The sequence below is a fragment of the Camelus dromedarius genome, chromosome 8 (genome assembly GCF_036321535.1).
Source record: "Camelus dromedarius isolate mCamDro1 chromosome 8, mCamDro1.pat, whole genome shotgun sequence".
Lineage (NCBI taxonomy): Eukaryota > Metazoa > Chordata > Mammalia > Artiodactyla > Camelidae > Camelus > Camelus dromedarius.
In genome coordinates this window covers 83,028,692-83,048,038 of record NC_087443.1, presented here as the reverse complement: position 1 = coordinate 83,048,038, position 19,347 = coordinate 83,028,692, and the positions used below count along the sequence as shown (strand labels likewise).

General features: G+C 59.8%; 1 protein-coding gene across 4 annotated transcripts in view; it reads right to left on the bottom strand.

Annotated features, from left to right (window-relative positions):
• INPP5A (inositol polyphosphate-5-phosphatase A) overlaps nt 1-19,347 on the bottom strand; it is a 157,522-nt gene that overhangs the window by 41,936 nt on the left and 96,239 nt on the right. For all 4 annotated transcript variants that reach the window (XM_064488576.1, XM_064488577.1, XM_031462056.2 and 1 more), the window contains exons 5-8: nt 15,055-15,118; nt 7,958-8,061; nt 1,938-1,990; nt 296-415 (exon numbers count right to left, since the gene is read on the bottom strand). In XM_064488576.1, coding sequence (XP_064344646.1) covers nt 296-415; nt 1,938-1,990; nt 7,958-8,061; nt 15,055-15,118 — 341 coding nt within the window. The remainder of the gene's footprint in view (nt 1-295; nt 416-1,937; nt 1,991-7,957; nt 8,062-15,054; nt 15,119-19,347) is intronic.

The window sequence follows — 19,347 nt, the reverse complement described above, 5'->3', positions numbered from 1 at the left end:
AGCCTGGGAAGACCCCAGGAGCTCCGGTCTCTGAGCTGAGGCCGAGGAGATGCTGCAGCTGAGCTTCGTCTGCCTCGGTCCCTCCTCCCCCAAAACGGAAAAGCAGGTGAGGCCACCCAGCCTTCAGCATGTCTGGGTGGGACCTCGTGAGCCTGGGGCGGGGTCGGCGTTTGTGCATCCCCCATGGGCTTGACCTTTGCAAGTTTCATATTTTTGGTAAACAGGAAAAGGCAAACTAGGAGAAGTGGCTTTGAAGAACGAGTGTCAGTCCTCCCGGAGGCGGGTGGGCACCTACCTGTCCAGCACGTAGCCCAGGGCCTTGCGCCGGATGCCCGAGTACACTGAGGGGCTCGTCTCCCAGGCCACCAGATTGGACGCATCGTGGAAAAGGTGGATGTTCACCAAGTCAAAGGCACTGCAGGGACAGAGGAGGGGCTCATGGCGAGGGGCTCAGAGGGGCTGGCGCCGCTGGGTCACCCAGGGCGGCCCCCACGCTGTCCCCCTGGCTCCCAAGGGCACCCCGCATACCCGTCCCCCTCAGCCGCACCAGGCTGCCCAGGGCATGTCCTCCTCTGGTCAGAGGAGGACACACTAGACCCTGCACGCAGGCTCTCAGTGTTACAAACACAGCAGCTCAGTGGATGGCAAGGGAACTGTTTCTCTAAAGCAAAGAACTTACACACGACCCCAGAAACTTCCTTCAAGCTGTGGGCCAAAACGGGGGTGGGGGGATGGGGGAGTCACTTCCCCAGGACTCGGCTCCCTCCTGGGTGGCTGGTGGTGCAGCCTGGAGCCACCCCTGTCCAGCAGTGCTCACTGTAGGGGGACCCCGTGACATGGGGGCACTGAGTGATTCATTTCACTCCCAAGAAGAAGCCCCTAGCTCACAGAACCTGGAAAACCCTTGGGGAAACAGCAGGGCACTGTTGGCCTGGCTTCTCAGGGAGATGGTGAGGCCGGATTCAGCCCAGTCAGCCTCCCCACACCCCAGGGCCCCTGGGCATCGCTGGGGCATGTCTGCCACACAGTGAGTGGTGGCCTGGGGGCGCCCCATGCCACCCGCAGAGTTGGGACCACTGGGCCCGAGACCCAGCGGGACACATCTGCAGAGCTGGCAGCAGCCCCCTGTGCCCTCCCATGCCGCGCCTGGGCCTGCGGGACTGACCACACAGGCTCAAGCGGGCAGTCGGGTCCTGGAGGCTGCAGCTGGCTCGAGCTCCCTCCTGCTCTCTCATGCTCTAGGATCCCCGTTCCAGGGAGCACCCCAACCCTCGAGGCCCCAGTGAGGGGCCTGTGTGGACATTCATAGCAGGGGCAGCTGAGGGCCCAGCTGCGGTCAGCCAGCGTCTGGACAGCCCTCTCCCCAGGGCCTGCAGGGGGCAACACCCCTACTCCAGCCACTCCAGGACCTCGCTGTGCAGACCACAGCCTTGGGACCAGCAGGGCCCAGCCACAGGTGCTGCACGCAGGTCAGGACAGCAGGGAGCAGTTTTCAAGGGTTCCTGTCCCGGGAGAAGACAGGCGTGCACCATGGAGGGTGCCCCACAGGAAGGCCATGCCTGGGGTCCCCAAGTCAGCAAGGGTCCTGCCTCACCTGCGCTCCATGCCCCACAGAACCCCACTTCCTGCAGCTGGATGCAGCGCAGTAGGACTACCAGAGGGAGGGGTCCGGGGAGCCCTGCACCAGCTCTTGGCTCTCAAGGGGGCTCCCAGGGAGGAGGGCAGGGGCAGGTGGACGTGAGCACCGGAACACCGGCGTTACAGGGACCGGGTGACAGTGCTCTGTGCCACATGGCATCACCAGAACAAGGAGGGTCAAGAGGGGAAGGTAGGGTGGGCAGCCTCTGATGGACGTCCAAGCCACACACCACTTGTGCCCAGTCCGAAAGGGGAACGTCCCGGGAGTCAGGCACAGGCAAGGACCTCAAGGGACGTACCAGTCCGCCACGCACCACCTCGTCCGGATGAAGCCTTTCCTCGACCACTTGCACTGAAAAATAAACAGGTGACACTTGTAAGCGGCCGACAGAGAAGGAGGGGCCCACACGGCTCCCACGCAGTTGGGGCGCCTGACATGCTTTTCCAGTCGGATGAGGTCAGCTGCTCTCTCCGCGCTCAGGGCGCCTGCTGGCTCCCCGCTCCAGCTCAGCCACAGGCAGGAAGGGGCCGAGGGACAAGGCCACCACCGTCCTCTACCCACCACTGCCCAGGCTGGAGAGAGGCCCAGGGACGCGGCCAGCCCAGCACGTGGGGAGCCTGGCTTGGGGGGAGGACGCCGGGGCGGCAGCTCTGCAGGATGGGCGTGCAGGGTGCCCTGGGGACAGTGCGGGGGCCACGTGACAGGCTGTCAGGCCTGGCAGGTGACAGCACGTGCTGACGGGGACGGAACTGCACGCGGCCCCATGGAGGCCGCTTCCCGCAGGGCCCTCCCCCAGCGGTGCTCCAGGCCTGTAGTCTCGTCGCCCGAAGAGAACCTCGTGGGGCCCTACAGACAGAGAGGGGGTCAAAGGAACCCCACATTAACTTCTGCTCCATCTTCTTATCCTCTTCCCCCAAGAAAGAACCTTACTTGGAGAGCCTGGGAGAAGGGTCACTGAGCACCCCCACCTGGTCTTGCTGTTCACGAGAGGACAGAGGGGGCACGTCCCCCACTGGGCCGGCACCTGCCCTGTCCTGGGTCCATGACCACCCTGCCCCCTGGTGCTCACGCGGGGCAGGGTGGGGCGAGGTGGGAGGAAGGGGTGTGGCCCACAGCCCAGCAGGACGCTCCGTGAAGATGGATGCTGTGGGTCAGGCTGCCTGACTAGGGAGCTGCTGGACCCTGGGCCACGGAGCCCTGAGGATAGAGACCGGGAGAGGTCGCAGTGACCCTGGTGCCCTCGTGCACGTTTGGAAACCAGAAACCATGGCACAGGGCAGCCCTGACTCTGCTCAGGGCGAGCCTCCGGGAGCAGGGACACAGCCACAAGCCCCAGAGTAGCCATGCGGGTGGCGGGTGGGCGCACCCACTGGAGGGAGGCGGGAGGGCAGTGCAGAGACCGGGCAGCGGGCACCACTCACCAGGGGCCAACCACTGTGTCCTGCATCCCCTGCCTCGCCCAGCCAGCCCTTCGCAGAAATGGGCAGCGAGGAGCTCACACCCCAGCAGGGACGTCCGGGAGGCTGCTCCCAGCCAGCACCAGCCCCTGCAGGCCCCCGCTTCCCCAGGAGGGGCCCTGCACCAGGGGTCAAGCCGGCTGTCCCCGCCCCCGCCCCTCCTGGACTCTAACCAGAAAGGCCGGGACACCTGAAGGATGTGCCTCTGGGGCTGCATCACCAGGCCCCGCCCCAGGCACGGCTGTGAAGCCCCCGCACCTCCAAGTGCACACCACCCAGGACCCCTCCTGCCACAAAACCAGTCACTGGAGGAGGACTTCTTTCACTCTTCACTCTCAGAAGCAAAAACTTCCCAGCTCCCTGGTGGCTCCTTCCCTCCAGGTCCCCCCAGCTCACCAGACACCAGCCTCTGCAGCCGGCACCCACCCCACCCCACACACCCTGCCAGGACAGTCCCGGACTGACTACACACACAAGGTCCATTTCTCCCGCTGGGACTCAAGCTCACAGGCTGGGGTCCCCCGGCACCAGGAGTGAACACGTGCCCTGGGGGCACCGTGTGGCCCAGTGGGGAACAGGCGAGGACACTGGACCCCCACCTCCATCCAGAGGACGGAATCCACTTTCCAAACTGCTGGACCCTCATTCCCAGGCTTGGACCTTGAGGTCTCAGGGATCACGACCGGGGCCACACTGGGGTGTGGGGTGGGCAAGAACACCCCCCAGGCACCAGAAGGTACAGGCAGCTTTCCCACCAGGTGACTGCCCGCTGTGGCTTACCCACACACTCTGCCTGAAACACACACGCACAGGGGCACACTCACCCGCCTGCGTAAACACACGCTGTCCCGCCTCCCCCCACCGCTCTCCTGGCACGCGTCTGGGGGGCACACAGATGGGAAACCTGGGGCCTCTGTCATAGGTCCTCATGCTCGACTACACAAGCGCGCATAGAAGTTTCTGGACATAGACGCTTGTTGCAGACGGAGGCGGAGTGCGTACAGGGTAGCGGGGCCTCCTCGAAGGTCTGACTCTGCGCCTTTCCGTCTACGTCCCCAAGCTCTCTGATCATCGGCCACCTTCAGAAATCATCCAGGGCTCCAGGCGACCGCAGAGGAGATGGTAGTGGCCAAGGTGCCCCCGGGGGTGCCCACCCCAACCCTGGGAGAGGTCACCACCGCTGGAGTGAAGACCACGTCACGTGGGGGGGGAGGCTGCCGCATCGTTCACCTTACAATATTAAGTCTCTGCTCAGATCCCTTGTTAATAGGGTTCCTTTAGCCAGGAGATGGATTGCGAATACAGGCGGTTTCATCTACTAAAAGACGGCATAAATCACAGGGAGCAAAGGCAGGCTGCGGGAAGGTTATCAGCACACAGCCTCCCCGTGAAAGGCCCGCTTCGGAGCATTAGTGGAATTAATTCATCTTTCATAAGAGCTTGGAGCGGTCCCTGTGATCTATGGTAACAACCAATTTCTCACTACGGGCAAGAGGAAAAAATGCCTTGGCCCTGATCGACTACACAAATCTGCTTTTTAAAAATGGTCTCACATTATCTGGAGTGCTGCTCCCAGAGGCAGCATTTGAAACCCATGTCGAGCCCAGAGAACCTATAGATCAGCAGGGAGAGCTTTGTTAGTTTTATATGCAGTGGCTGGGATTATCTGGAATCACATTATGCTTCCATCATGGTAATTACATTTAGATTATCCTTAAGTGACGGTAATAAAAGAAAGAGAAATCGGTCTTAGACTAATTCCCTCCCCCAAAATGTGTTCAAACAAAGCTAAAGGACGGTCCCGCGGGCCGGCAGGAGGGCAGGGGCCGAGCTGCCCCAGCGCCACCCCAGGCACCACGGTCCCCCCAGGCCACGCGAGGCAGGGGCCGCCAGCAAAGACACGGACAGTCAGTCCCAGCAATGGCCGTGGAGTTCGACACACCTGAGAAATGTCTCACTGCTGACAGAACACGAGAAGCATTTGTGTTTCTCAGTGAGATTTTCCTTCTGTTCATCTATCAGGATGCAAGGAAGACGGGCGCCCCCGGACACCCGCCGCCAGGCCCCGGGCCGCACGCAGACGGGGCGGCTTCCAGCAGCAACATCACTTTGGGCCAGGGCCCCGGGGGGTCCCCTAGTCCCAGCAGCACGCTGCTCTCCAGTCGGGGGACCAGGGTCCACCCGGTGACACCCCAACCCCTTCCTTCTGGAGCTGCATCCCCCTCTGCCTGCGGGCGGGAAGTGTGGCCCCGGAGCAGGTCCGCGGGCAGCTCCGCCCCCTCACGTCTGCCCCCCGGAACCAGCCAGCACCTCAGGAGGATGCACACTGGCCACCCTAGGCCCCTGCCCAGGGAGGGATGGAGGCCGGAGCCTCAGGGGGCAGGGGGCGAGGGGCTGGACACTTTCTCTGGGAGAAGCTGCCTCCTCCGTGGGGCTCCCTTCTGCCCACACAATGACAGGCACAGAAGCCTCTTACAGCTCTTGGCTGACGGACACTGGGAGCCTCCGGTGACCCTAGCTCCCGAGGCCGCAGGTGCAGGGGGAGGACCCTGAATTCTGGAGTCCCTGGTGAGTACCGAGAGGACAAGGGACCCGGGTGGGCTGTGGGAGATCCCGGGGCAGCCAGGCCGCATGGAGGGTCCACTTGGTGCCGGGTCACCAAGTGCGCCCCCGCCCTCGGGGGCCAGCGCAGTGGGATCGACTTCCCAGGCACCAGGCGGCCTCTGGGTGGGCAGCAGCCTCAACTGCTTGGGGGGCTACCTCAAAAGCCCTGCTCCCAGCCCGCGTATCCTTACACCACACAGCCCGGGTCCCTGGGATCGCTCTGCCTGGCCCTGGCTGCCCAGCCCCAGCGCTGACCTGGGTATGGCCGGCCTTGTGGCCTCCCCATTCAGCCCTGCCTTCCCTCCCAGGTGCCTGTGGCCCTCACCGTCCTGTGTCCAGCTCTCGCCACGGGCCCGCCGCCCACCCTGTGTCCCTCCCAGTTGACCCGTCAGGCACTGACTCCCCTGGGGCACCTCAGCCCACCCTCAGGTCAGGTGAGGGCCCCCACTGGGCTGGCATTAGACCCCTGGGTGAGGAGGGAAGAGCCAGGGTCACCTGCGGGTCTCCAGCCCAGTGGTGGGGGAGGTGGGCAGGCCCGAGGGGAGCCTGGAGGCTTCTCACTCTGTGGGTGCCGGGTCATCGGCCTGAGGAGAGCCAGGACCCTGGACATCGGCAGTGGGATCACGGGACCCTCTTTGGAGAAGATGCTTAAGTACCAGAGCTCAGGGCTGCCCCAAACTGCCCCAGGGGACCTCTTTCCGCTGGCTCTCCCACTATAAGGTGCTGGCATCCAGGAAGGGCCGAGCCCCGACCTTGTGGTGTGCAGCCCTGCCCCCACCCTGGCTTCCCTCCAGCTCGCACTCCTTTCACTGGGGCCCTGATCACTGTCAGGCCGAGGTGAGTGCACACCAGTGCCGTCTGGATGGGGAGTGGGACCAGGAGACCAGCAGGAACTGAAACTGAGTTCTCGGCCCTTGTCCTATTCAAGGGGACCTCAGGCCCGTCCTCCTGCTGGACACGTCCACCGGCCGCAGGGCTGAAATTAGGCCACATCGAGGAGGGTTCAGAACTGAAGCCTCTGGAACTTCCCGGCTACTGCTTCTCTGACCTTGGGACGCAGCGAGGGGCGGGTAGGGGGAGCGGTGCTGAGGGGCAGGGACAGTGGAGGCCGGGGGAGGCCAGGACAGGAGGCGGGCCCCTGACACCGCGGCCTTGGCTGGGGGACAGTGGAGGAGGAAGCCGCGTCCCGGCATGGAGACAGTGCCCATCCTTCACAGAGGCGCTGCAATCCCGTCCCTCCAGGATCAGGTCATAAAGCAAGTTAATAAAGTTGTGGCCTTGCTGAAATCAGGAGGGGCCCCTCCGCTGAGCGGCGGGCGATCCTCAGGCAGAGAGGACTCGGCACAGACATCCTTCTTGTGGCCGAGAGCCTCCTCCTGACAAGGAGGCGGGCCGCGTGCGGACACCCAGCTGCCCCACCTCAGCGCCCAAAGGCTTCAGTCACAGTCCACATCCCAGCGTGATTCAGGCACCGAGAGCCGGGGAAGCAGGGCTGAATCATTCAGCAACAGGAGACTCCAAAATGCTGGCTGTTAATAACGTTTACTAAAAACACCAGAACCCAAAATGACGTATGCAGTGTGACGGCTCATAAAAATGACAGAACTATCCACAAGCGCAGTAGAACCCAAGGGAAATACGTTCAGGTTTCTGATTAACTGTGTCTGAGCAGGGGTGAGAGACGATCCCAGGGCCTTCCCTCGCCCGGAGCAGGTGCGCGGGGCAGGCATGGGGGGCGCACGGGGCCCTGGCTCCAAGCCTGCAGTTGTGTCTCTTGGCGGCCACAGCCCCACACTGGCTTCACCTGTGAGAGTCGGGGGCTCACACCAGCACTCTGGGGGCAGGGAAGACCCCCCATGTGCCATGGTCCCACACACCCCCGCTATCTGGTCATATAGTTTCACAGGCTGGATCGAGCCGCTCACACCAAGGTTTGCTGGGAGGACCCAGCACACTCCAGGCCCCAAATCAACCAATAATTCTTTTTCTACTTTTGGGGAAGGTTCCTTTGCCTGGAAACGAAGATTAGAAAATTTACCTATGATGTAACAATAAACACCACGGACCCTCCCAGGCCTCACGTCAGACAGCCCAGAGGGGCCCGCACGGGTTTCAGGACCTCCCAGGAAGACAGAGCGCTGGAGGGTGACAGCCACCACGGTGGGACCCCCACCACGCCCTAAATTCCACCTCCAACGTGGCCGCTCGGAAAGTGAGCGCGCTGGTGAGGAAGCGGCCGGCAGGGTGGGGCACGCACCTCGGGGAAGTAGTCCTGCGGAAACTTCTCTTTTTCCAGCATGGGCGTGCTCTCCAGCGTGTCCGAGTAGATCTCCTTCCCGGTGACCTTTTTGTACTTCTTAGCTAGAAAAGAGTGGAAGAACCCTGTGACCCAGCGCCACAGCCCCTTCAGCCAGCTGAGGCCACCTGGGGTCCCCCTTCAGCCAGCTGAGGCCACTGGGGTCCCCCTTCAGCCAGCTGAGGCCACTGGGGTCCCCCTTCAGCCAGCTGAGGCCACAGGGGTCTCCCTTCAGCCAGCTGAGGCCACCTGGGGTCCCGGTCCCACCGGAGCAGCGAGGGAGGCCCGGGAGGAGGGCCTGACGAGGGCCACCGACCCCAGTCTGGCCAGTTGCTCCTGGGGACACGTGTGCCTCATAAATTCCCACCCCACGACCTGGAACCTGACAGTCCACTTCATTATCCCCTGAGAGCTTCCAGCCTGCAGATTTACAGGGGCTAATTGGCATCCTCTGTTCAAACTGCGGCTATATTTAAAAGGGCTATGGAGTTACCGTTCACTCCTGCTTAATATGAATTTATTTAATAACATCGATTTTCTCCTCGATCCAGCCAACATCACTCACGCAGTGAAGAGGAGTTCACGTGGGGCGGGCGGGGGGAGAGGACAGCCGGCAGGGCACTCGGGACCAGCGCCCCCCACCCCTGCCCACGCTGGCCTGTCCAGTGCCCGTGGGGGGCCACCTCCCTTCACCTGGCAGACCCGCTGCACACAGGGCCTGGTCTGGTCCTTTTACAGCCAGGCCTCGGGTTGTTTGTTTTCACAGACCGATATCCCTATGTCCATGGTGGGGTTTAATGAACAAATGAATGGATGCATGAGTCTGTTCCTCCAACCCTCACTGGGCCTGGTGCGTGGAAGGCTGCCAGCTTCCCCCCAAGATGTGGGGCGGGGAGCCTGGGCAGCAGGTGGGCCAGCCAAGACCGCCATGGGGAGATTCCAGCCCAGATCGTGCTGGACGGTCCGCACCAGCTGCCGGCCCACATCACATGTGTCCCTGCTCCTGGGCCAAGAATGCCTGACTTGGGGGTGAGATTCCTGGGGTGTCAGGAGATCGTTGGTGTGTCCATGGGGGTCACGCTCAGGTCCCATGAGCAGCTCCACCGTAAGTTTCTGGGGGTACCGCCCACCCCATGGGCCACTGACGTGGGTGGAACAGCAATGATCAGACAGGGCAGGTCTTCTCAGTGACTCGGGGGCAGGGGGCAGAGCACACGAAGTAGAGCTGTCTCCCTGTACCCACTGCTCCTCTGACCCTCCGCCTAAACCACGGAGACGAGCCACGGGGACGACAGGTCCCCCGAGAGCCCCGCACCCGTGAGGCAGGAGGCTGGTGCCCGGGGAGGGGGTACAGGCTTGTGTAAACAAACAAGGGACGCCGCCAAGCTGTGACCCATTCATAACCCCACCTGCGGCGTTTAATCACAGGAGCACTTACTGTAACCGCCCATCCGTCTCCGCACAAGGACAGCATTTATCAAGCATCACCCGCAGGCGGCATCATGATGGGGAGGTGCACCGCTGTCACGGGCGCGGCGCATCCAGAGCTCCCCTCCCCGAGGCGGCAGGCCACCTAGACTCTGAGTGGGGAGCTGACCTCTCCGGTGGGGGGCCACAGGCCCATCCCGCACAGACGCCACCTGCTTGCCCCACCAGTGACATGGCAGCCCTCACACGGCTCCGGCCTGCAGGGTGGGCTCCCACCTGCCCGGCCCCCTGCCCCGCTTCTCACCAGCTCAAACAGCCCTTCCAGGCTCCTCCTGCACCGGGTGGCACCAGGATGTCCGCTGAGCGTTGTGGGGCCGGGGCCAGAAGCTGGGGACACAGACAGCAGGCACGGCCTCAACCTCCTGGGAGCCCTGAGGACACGGCCACGGGAAGCAGACATGGGGCCCGGAGAGGGGACACAGACTGACACGGGACCTGGATGCTCCTGAGTGTGGCCACCAAGAGAGGCCTAAGCGGGGTCTTGCTGGGGAGCGCCTCCAGGAAGGGGGAGTGCCCCTATGGACAGAGGACGTGCCCCCGCCAGAGGGTGGAGGACGAGCAGTGCCACCTCGGGGGAGGTGGAGGGGAGCTCTGGAGCAGGGCGGAGCTGACAGCCAGTCTGAAGCCAGGAGGGCGGCCTTGGGCCCCCACTCGGCCTCTGCACGGGGCAGGGGGTGCGGGTGAGGGTTCAGCCCCAGCAGTGGCTGGCCTCTGCCCGGTTCCACGGAACACCTGTGCTCCTGGCCAGCCCCCTTGTCTCTGGAAGGGGCAGGGTCAGGCATCAGCACCACAGCAGGCGGCGCCACCTGATGGGGTGCGGCCTGGGCTGACCTGGGGTGGGGGTCACCGCCTGCAGGGGGGTAATTTATCCGACCTTCTGGAGCCCCCCTTCACTAACAGCCGTGGCCCAGCTTGAGTTCCACTGAGAATAAAGGACGTTCTCTCTGAAGGTCTGCTCAGGATGGGCTTCCTCGAGGCAAAGACCGTGTCATCACTGCAGCGCCCAGGGACGTCCTCAGGACAGACGCAGGCCCCCAGGGTGCGGGCGGGCGCAGCGCAGCCTCGCTGGTGCAGTGGCGTCAGTCTCTCTGACTTAAGCCATTCTCACAGGGTGCGGTGGTTTTCACTGTCGCTTTAGGTGCAGCTCCCGGACGACACACGATGCTGAGTACCTGGTGTTGCCGTCCATATATCTTCCCGGGTGAGACGCCTGTTCAGACCTTGGGCTCACTGTCCAGTTGGGCTGTTCCCGCTGCTGAGCTGTGGGAGCTCTCTGTGTGCTCCGGACAGCAGCGCTTCATCTCATGTGTCCTCCGAGAGCACTTTCTCCGGCCTGTGGCTGTCTTATTCTCTTAACAGTGTCTTCTGCAGAGCATGAGTTTTCAGTTTTCATGAAGTCCAACTTACTGACTTTTTCTTCCAAGGACCATGCATTTGGTGCTGTATCTAAAGCTGTCACTAGCCCAGGGTCACCTGCGTTTTCTCCCACGTCGCCACCCAGGAGTTTTATAGTCTCGCATCTTACGCTCAGCTCTGTGACTCCCTTTGAGTGAGTCTGTGAAGGTGTGAGGTCTGCGACTAGACTGAATCTGGGGGCCTGTGACTGTCCAGCAGGTTCCAGCACCAACTGTTAAAAACACTGTCTTTGCTCCACTTTGCTGCCTTTGCTCCTCTGTCAAAGGTCGGTCGAGTGTGGACGTGTGGGTCCACTTCTGGGCTCTCTGTTCGGTTCCAGGGATCTACTGTCTAGTCTTCCACCGACACCGCGCTGTCCTGACTGCTGTGGAAAGTCCTGACGTCGGCGGGGTCCGCCCTCCGCCTTTGCTCTTCTCCTTCAGGACTGTTCTGCCTGTTCTGGGTCTCCTGCTTTCCCTTAGAACCTTTAGGCTCAGCTTGCCGGTACCCACAAGACAGCTTGCTGGGACTTCGGTGCTGTGCTGAATATGTAGTTGGAAAGACCTGACGTCCTCAAATTCCCGAGTCTTTCTATCCATGAACATGGACTGTCTGTCCGTTTATTTAGGGCTTCTTTGGTTTCTCCCATCAGAGTTTTGTAGTTCTCCTCACGTAGATCTTGTACACATCTGGTTAGACTTATCCCTAAGGACTTTTTGTGTGTGTGTGCTACGGCGAATGATACTGGGTTTTTCATTTCAAATTCCAGCTGTTCGTTGCTGGTACAGAAGAAAGCCTCTGACATGTGCGTCTTCAGTCATATCCTGAAAAATTGCTTCTGGTGACAGACTTGCTGCTGTTGCTGCTGAGCTGAGATTTTCTATGTGAACGTGTTATTTAAGAACTAAGGCAGGCACTCCCACCATTAAGTTTATTATATACTTTTCTTGTCTTACTGCATTAGCCAAGATTTCTTGAATGAGGCTGAAGACAAATGCTGAGAGTGGACATCCTCACCTTGTTACTCAGAGAAGCATCTAGTTCCTCTCCACTACGTAGGATGTTAACGTAGGCTCTGAAGATGCTCTCTGTCCAGTTGAGGACATTCTCTGCTATTCCCAGTTTGCCGCACGTTTCTACAAATGGGTGTTGGATTTTATCAAATGCTCTTTCTACATCTACTGATAGGATCATTTGATTTTCCTTCCTTAGCCCATTGATGTGATGGCTTCCATTAATTGATTTCTGAATGCGGAACCAGCCTTGTACACCAGGATAAATCTGAATTGGTCCTGGTGTACAATTCTTCTTGTCCATTGTTGCTTTTAAGCTGCTAACATTATGCTGAGGATTTTGCATTTTATGTTCACGAGAAACACTGGTCTGTATTTCTCCCTTTTCGTGATATCTTTAACTCGTTTTGGTATTAGGGCAATGCCGGCCTCACAGAATGCATCAGGAAGTTTTCCCTCTTCTTTTGTTTTCTGGAAGAGACTTCAGAGAATTGGTATAACGTCGCCCTTAAATGCCTGGTGAAATCACCAGCGAAACCGTCTGGCCTGACGCCTTCTTATGTAGAAGGTTATTAATTATTGGTTGAATTTCTTTCAATAGAGAAAGATCTATTCACATTTTCTAGCAAGCCTTGAGTGAGTTTTGGTAGACTGTCCCTTTCAAGGAATTGGTCCATATAAGGTATTAAATTTATAGGAATAGTTTTTTTCTTAAAAACCTTTTTGTCCTTTTAGTGTCCACAGGATCAGTATGGACAGCCCCTCTCTCATTTCTAATGTCGGTCGTTTGTGCTCTTTTCGTTGTTGTTAGCTCGGCTAATGGTTTGCCAATGTTATTGATCCTTTCAAAGAACCAGCTTCTGGTGTCATTAGTGCTCTCCACTGAGTGTCTTCACTCCCACTCACCTGTGCTCGGTTTGCGTGCTTTCTTCTCTCCTGCTGACTGCGGGTTCAGTCCGCTCTGTGTCTAGTCTCCAGTGCAGCAGGAAGGCTAGAGGAGGCCAGAACTGTCTGTCTCCCTCCCCCTGGTTAGGCCCTGATCAGACGCCAGCGCTCTGGGTTCTGGTGAAATGGTTTTTCCTGAGGGCAGGCCTTTCAAGGAGAGCAGAGCGCTCTGGGCACGTTTCAAAACACTGCTCCCCCCTCCCTCACTAGAGGCGCATGGAGACCTCCCTTCACACTCATCATGAGAACATGGTGAGGGTCCTGAAGGTAAAGCCCAGGACAGCGCAGCCCTCAGGCTGGGCCCCGGCGCTTCTCCTACCAGCTGCCCGCACTCGGCCCCCAGCATCACACAGCCTTCCTTCAGTGTCCAGACCAGCGGCCCCTGCGGTGGTCCCCGCTCCCAGGAGGCCCAGATTCTCCTCCGCTTTGGGGGGGCATCAGTTTGCCCTGTGACCTTGCTTCTCTGAGGGGTCTAGGGGATCTATTTGCAGCCTGTTTGGATTTTTTCTCATCATGAGGATGGGACTGACAACTTCCAAGCTCTTCATGTGTTGGACCAGAAACTGAAAGTCCCTTTCGTCCCTTTTCCTCTTAAATTTCTGAGTAGGAACCAACGTGTTAAAATTCAGGCTATCTCTTTCTAAAATTCACTCCAACTTATCACAAATGCTGGATTGCTCTTGCTGTAACTCAGTTCCAGGCAGAAGAGCAAGGGCAGCCCGAGGCCCCGCCGGCGCCCGCGCTGTGGGACAGCAGCCACGCCCGCCCTGCGCACGCAGCGGCGCTCACAGACCCGGCAAGCCTCCCGCCGGGCTAGCGGGCTCGGGGCGCGGCCGCCGACTGCCGCATCACAGCTCCTGTCTGCGACAGCAGGGCCGGCCCACTCCACCGTGCGTCTGACATGCACCTAATAATGCACAGGTTTAAGTGAACTGTGGGCTGGCCAGGCACTTTATGACTAGTCCGACTTAGCAATACAACACGTATACAAACGGTGACCTGCAAACGGGAGAAGTTCAGCAGATCTGGTAGATCTTTAAGCTGGAGGTGCAGGTTTATTAGAAACATAACCCGTTTTGCTTCCAGCTTCACCTGGGCCTGCTGTGTTTGCCCGTCCCTGTCTGCTCCCAGCCTGCTGCACGCGAACACGACCTGCAGACATCGGGGGTCCGGCATGAGATAGTGGGGAGAGCAGCCCGAGCCCGGGCTCCCGCCCCGTCTGCTCAGCCACCCCAGGCTCCTCAGCAGGAAGCCAGAGGCTGTGTCTCGAGCATCAAAGAACCCCCAGGCAACAGGGCAGTGAAGATCCCCCCTGCCGGCTAGAACCCTGCTCTCAATGTGGATGACATCACCTCTCAAGCAGTCTGGAGACGATGCTGGCCCCCAGCCTTGGGGAGAGTGATCTGTCTCGAGTGAATGAGTGAGTGGGGACGAGTCTGAACAAACCGACACGAGTAGCTGCCCCCATTTCTCGCGCCCTCAGTGGCCTTTCTGATTAACGTGACCTGGCTCCACAGCCCAACATGGGGGGCTCTGAAGGACTCTATGAAATACGCAGAGACAGCGGCACGCGGAAGGTCAACACGCAGACTCCGCAGACCGGACGGGCAGGCACTGGGACCCCTCAGGCCTGGGGCACAGCCTGAACTCCCCCGAGTCAGAGGACAGAGGCGAGGGCTGTGCCAGGAGACTGGGGGGGGGGGGGATCTTCTCAGCACAGACACGTGGTGTCACCCATTAGACATGGGCTACACTTCCTGCTCTGCTGCAAACACACCCCTGGCCCGTCTCTTCCTGAAACACGCCCTCCTCCAGTCGCGTTTCTGTTTTTCATTTTCTCACGTTTGACAGGAGCCCCGATACAACATACAGAGCCATCTCCTTCTCCTCTAGCTCCGCTTCTGGAGAGCCGGAGCCCCCACCTGAGCCTTGTCCCTGGAGCGGGGGCGGCACGGATGGCAATGGGGCGGGGCGGCTAGGGGGGTGGTCCAGGGCAGGCCTGTCATCTCGGTTTCAGAAACTCCAGAAAGCCAGGGGTTCTAATGATTCCCCACTTAGTGACTGCAGCAAACGACTCGATCAGACCCAGAGCACACGGCCCTCTTGCAGGGGCACTGGGCGGAGGGGTCCTGGAGAAGCCAGACCAGCGGGCAGGGTGCTGGGGTCCCCCAAGACAGAAAACTCCAGGAGACAGCAAAGGACAGCATGGAGTCTTACCTTTAAAGTCAAACTGGTAGATGTTTTTTAAGGATTCGTGAAGAAAATAAAAACTTCCTAGTGCCTGTAGAGCAAAAAGAGAAATAAGTGAGACCCCAGGAGAACATGCCTAAAGCAGCTTCGCGCGATGGGCCGGAAGCTCCACTGCACGAGACCAAGACTTTAACTGCCTGCAGCTTAACCACAGCCCGAGACTCGGGATGTAACCACACACGTCCCGACCCCGGGGGCCGTCAGCTCCGCTCCTTGCCAACACCTCCCCCACAGACGCCGGCCCGCTGTCCCCCGTCTGCTGCACGGGCTGTGCGGCGCAGCGGGCAAGGGTCTGGGCGGAGAGGGACTGGTCCCGGGTGCGGGACCCCCGGCTGTCGCAGCCCTGGCTCCCTGGCTCCCACCTGCTCCACCAGAGCCCCGCCGTCCTCCGCGGGTCCAGCCCCTCGCTCCTCACCCTCACGCCCCTCAGGACTGAGCTGCAGCCCCGCTCCCCCCAACCTCCAGGGCCACCAGCCCTGCCCATCCACGGTCAACTGAACACACGGCCAGGGAGCGCCTGCCGGGTGCCGGGAGCCACTCTGGGTGGCGGGTCCGGTCCTGCTCGCCCCACCCGTGAAAAGGCCGAAGTGCCAGGGCCGGGCCGGGGCAGGAAGGCGACCTCTGATACCAACCATCATTTCTTTATCTGGAAATCAAACTTAACGCATGTGAGTGGTCACATGTCCTTTCCACGTGTGCCCGCGTGAGATGGGGATTAGGCGCCGACGGGCGCCCCACGGAGCAAGCGCAGAGCAGACAGCGCGCCCGCCGCGGCCCCCACCCTCCCCCCGAGTCCAGCAGCGGCTCCGCACCCTCCACGCCCTCCGACAGAGGAGCGGGGGCGCCGCCGCACGCACCCGAGGACGTGCGGCTGGGCCCGTCCCAGTTAAGGGGGCGGTGGGCACAGGCAGCTCGTGGACCCAGGAAGGTGCAGGACCAGCCCGTGAGCGGACCTGACAGCTGCCCCACGGACAGTATCTGTTTCACGTACAGAGCACTCCGGAGAAGCGCAAGAAAAGAAACGTGATTGCAAAGACTTAAACATCGCCTCATCGAACGTTAAAGTTGATACAATACTAAGAGGTTCACAATAAACAAACAGAAAATAAGTTGCCAGTGCAGGAACAGCAACTGTAATTCAGTCAGGAACCCACAGTTAGCTCTGGTGAGCATGCAAAGTCGAAGTTCAACCCAACTTTTCCCGCATCTCGGGGCCCTTCCCACAGGCCGCGAGGACGTCCGGAGGGCCCTGCGCGGCCGACGGGCCTGGCTCGGGGTCCGCTGACCCCACACCTGTCAGCAGGTGCTCACCACCTCTGAGAACACTGACTCCTTGCCCGTTTGGCCAAGAACAACGAAAACACTTTCGCACGTGTACACGCCAGGCTGTCAGGGGCGCTATCGACCTCCCAGCAGTCAAGCGCAGTCCAGCCTCGAGGTGTGTCGGCGAGAACAGTGGATGCAGGGCGGAGGCCCTGACCGCCAGCCGCAGGACGGCTTCGAGGCGCAGCTACGGGACTGGAAGGCCTGAGTTCCCACCACAGAGCCAGGCCTCCAGGGCTCGGAGAGGGGTGCTGGGTGCCCACCGTGTTACCAGGGAACACGGTGGGGACGCGGCCCGAAGCCCCGGTCCCACCCGCCCGGGCGTCGCCGGGGCCCTCGAGCTGTCTGCAGATGGTCTCTGCCTCTCCAGAGTCGCCACTGGGGTGCACGGCCACACCGGCCGCTCCATCTGCCTTTGGAGCTGGGCTCTGCAGTGGCTCTGTGAACACACTCCCTGAGGACGGTCTGGTCACCTCTGAGTCCCAGCACAACAACTGCACACGGCAGGAGTCTGCTGACTCCTGGTTAAGCGGGAGAGATGTGGAGACTCAGGGCACCCCGAGGAGTGACGGGTAAGTGGCTCCCAAGCTAACACGTGGGACTGTTTGCTTGACTTCAAGGGACAGCCCATCACGTGGCCTCACAGCCTTCCAAGAGGCTGAGCACGACTGTAAAAAATAACACACTTTTTACCAGTAAGGGGAACAAGCACTTCACAGGAGTAAGCCCTGAGACTCCTGGTTTTAAAACAATTTAACAGATTGAGTAATAAATCAAAGCAAAGTTACTGTAACATTCATTAGATTATAAACAATAATAAATGAAACAAGGCTTTTGTTTGAATCAATGTAGAACTTCATTGATCTCCTGTGTAACACACTCCGGCGGGCGACCTGATGGGAGGTGGCGGTGCCCGCGGGGCAGCAGGTGGGAAGGGTGCATTTAGCAGGTCACTGTCGCGAGGCCACCCTGCCTCTCGGAGCAGCTCTGCCACCATCTCAAACGAGAAGGGGCTGATTTACAAAGTACCGACTTTCCGTTTCAGCCCCTGGAGCTAAACACGGAGTGGCGGCCCCAAGGCCCCCGTCTGACCCTCAGCACGGCCCCCCTGGGCCGCCCGCCTGCCCCCAAGACACACCCGTAATCTCATTGCGTCTCCCGTCCAACGGCTGACAGCAGAACCTAATTAAATTGGTTGCCCACTGTATTCATCTACTTACAAAGTTAATGATATTCTGTTCCTGAATTAAAAAGCATTTTATAAGGCGAGCACCGGGGAGGCTGGCAAGCTGGACACCAGGCGCTGAACCTGTCACAGCCGTGGCGCAGGGTCCCCAGTCAGGCGGCCCCGACAGGGAGGGCCGTCACCGCAGGCACAGCCCCTCTTCGCCCCCCGCCCCTACGACAAATCCCACCAGGTCAATGCGCTGCTAACGTGTTAGCACAGCGAGGAGGACTGAAGTGTCACCAGACAGCCCTTCACGATAGCCTCCCAGATGGGCTGTGCTAGGGCGCGTCACAAGGGGGAGGATGCCAGAGCCTCAGACTGCAAGGTCGTGTCCCCACACCCACCTGGGCGAGGCCACCCTGAGAGAACCCCTCACCCCACCCCCAACTCTGTCTCTGGCCACACTCAGGAGTCGAGAAGTCTCCACGAGCAGGCGGCCTAAGAGCCAGGGTCAGGGGCTTCGGACGTAGGGTCAGCTTCTGAGCACAGGCACCATCCCCGGGACGTCCTGACAGAATGGACGTGGTTTGGGGGACGACTCCAAGGTTTCCGTCCAGGCAGCTGGAAGCGGGCACTGCCGCCACCCGAGACGGGGTGGGCTCTGGAGGGCAGGCGTCGGCTTCAGACAAGCTGAGGCTGAAAAGGCCGTAAGACACCTCGGGGGACACTGGACGAGCGGCGCTGGACATACGCCTGGAGTCCAGGACAGAGGTCTGGGCAGGTGTAAGTGCAGGGGGACGTCCCCAACACAAGCTGTCGAGCTCCCGGGGAGGGATGAGAGCACAGGGCAGGGGACACGGTGGCCAGCAGGGACATGGGGGTCAAGGGACACAGGGAGGTCGTGGGGACACGGGGGGTTGTGTGGACAAGGGGGGGTCATGGGGACACGGGGGGTCATGGGGAGAAGAGAGCAGAAAAGTACTCGTGGGTGAGAGCAGGCGAGTGTCAGGGACGTCAGACGTGTCAGCACAGGACACTTTACAGAAGGAGCACTGGGCAGTACTGGCCCCTGAGGACGTCACCCAGACACCAGCTTGGAAACGCCGTCTGAAGATGCTGTCCATCCAAGACCCGACACTCCCTTCTCCACCCACGTGATCACCTGTTTTTGTTCACAGTGTCTGGGACCTTCCTTCTGAAAAGGGAAATCCTACTGACCTTTGCGGGGTTTAATGTCTCAGGAGCTGACAGCTGACAACAGGTGGGAAAGGTCTGGCCGCATCCCCAAACTCATGCCATGTGCCCGCCACCCTCCTGGGCGATGCTGACCCGACCTCCTCGGCCAGCACCCCCAAACCGCCTTAAATCTGCATCACCTAAGCGTTTTCCTCTCACAACGGCATTCCTTGCAGTAGGAATATTGTTTGCAATAATACATACTTCTGCAAACTCAAAGTTTCAGTAATAGGCAAAGAAAAATGTCAGACTTAAAACAACAACTAGTTTTAATTATGAAATTTATTAAGTCATTTTTCCATGTCTAAATGATTACGAAAGGTAATCAATAAACTTTTATGCCAATTAAATTATGTGGAGAGTTTGCATCATAATTAAAACAGCTCTGACTTTCATCTTTTGTCTTCTAAAAATCATTAGCTTTCCAATTACAATTTCATTCTTACAAATGTCCTGGAGAAATGGGTTATGTGCATTACGGATATAGGATAATTAAAGTAAAATGCACTTTAAGAGACGGCCCACATGGAACG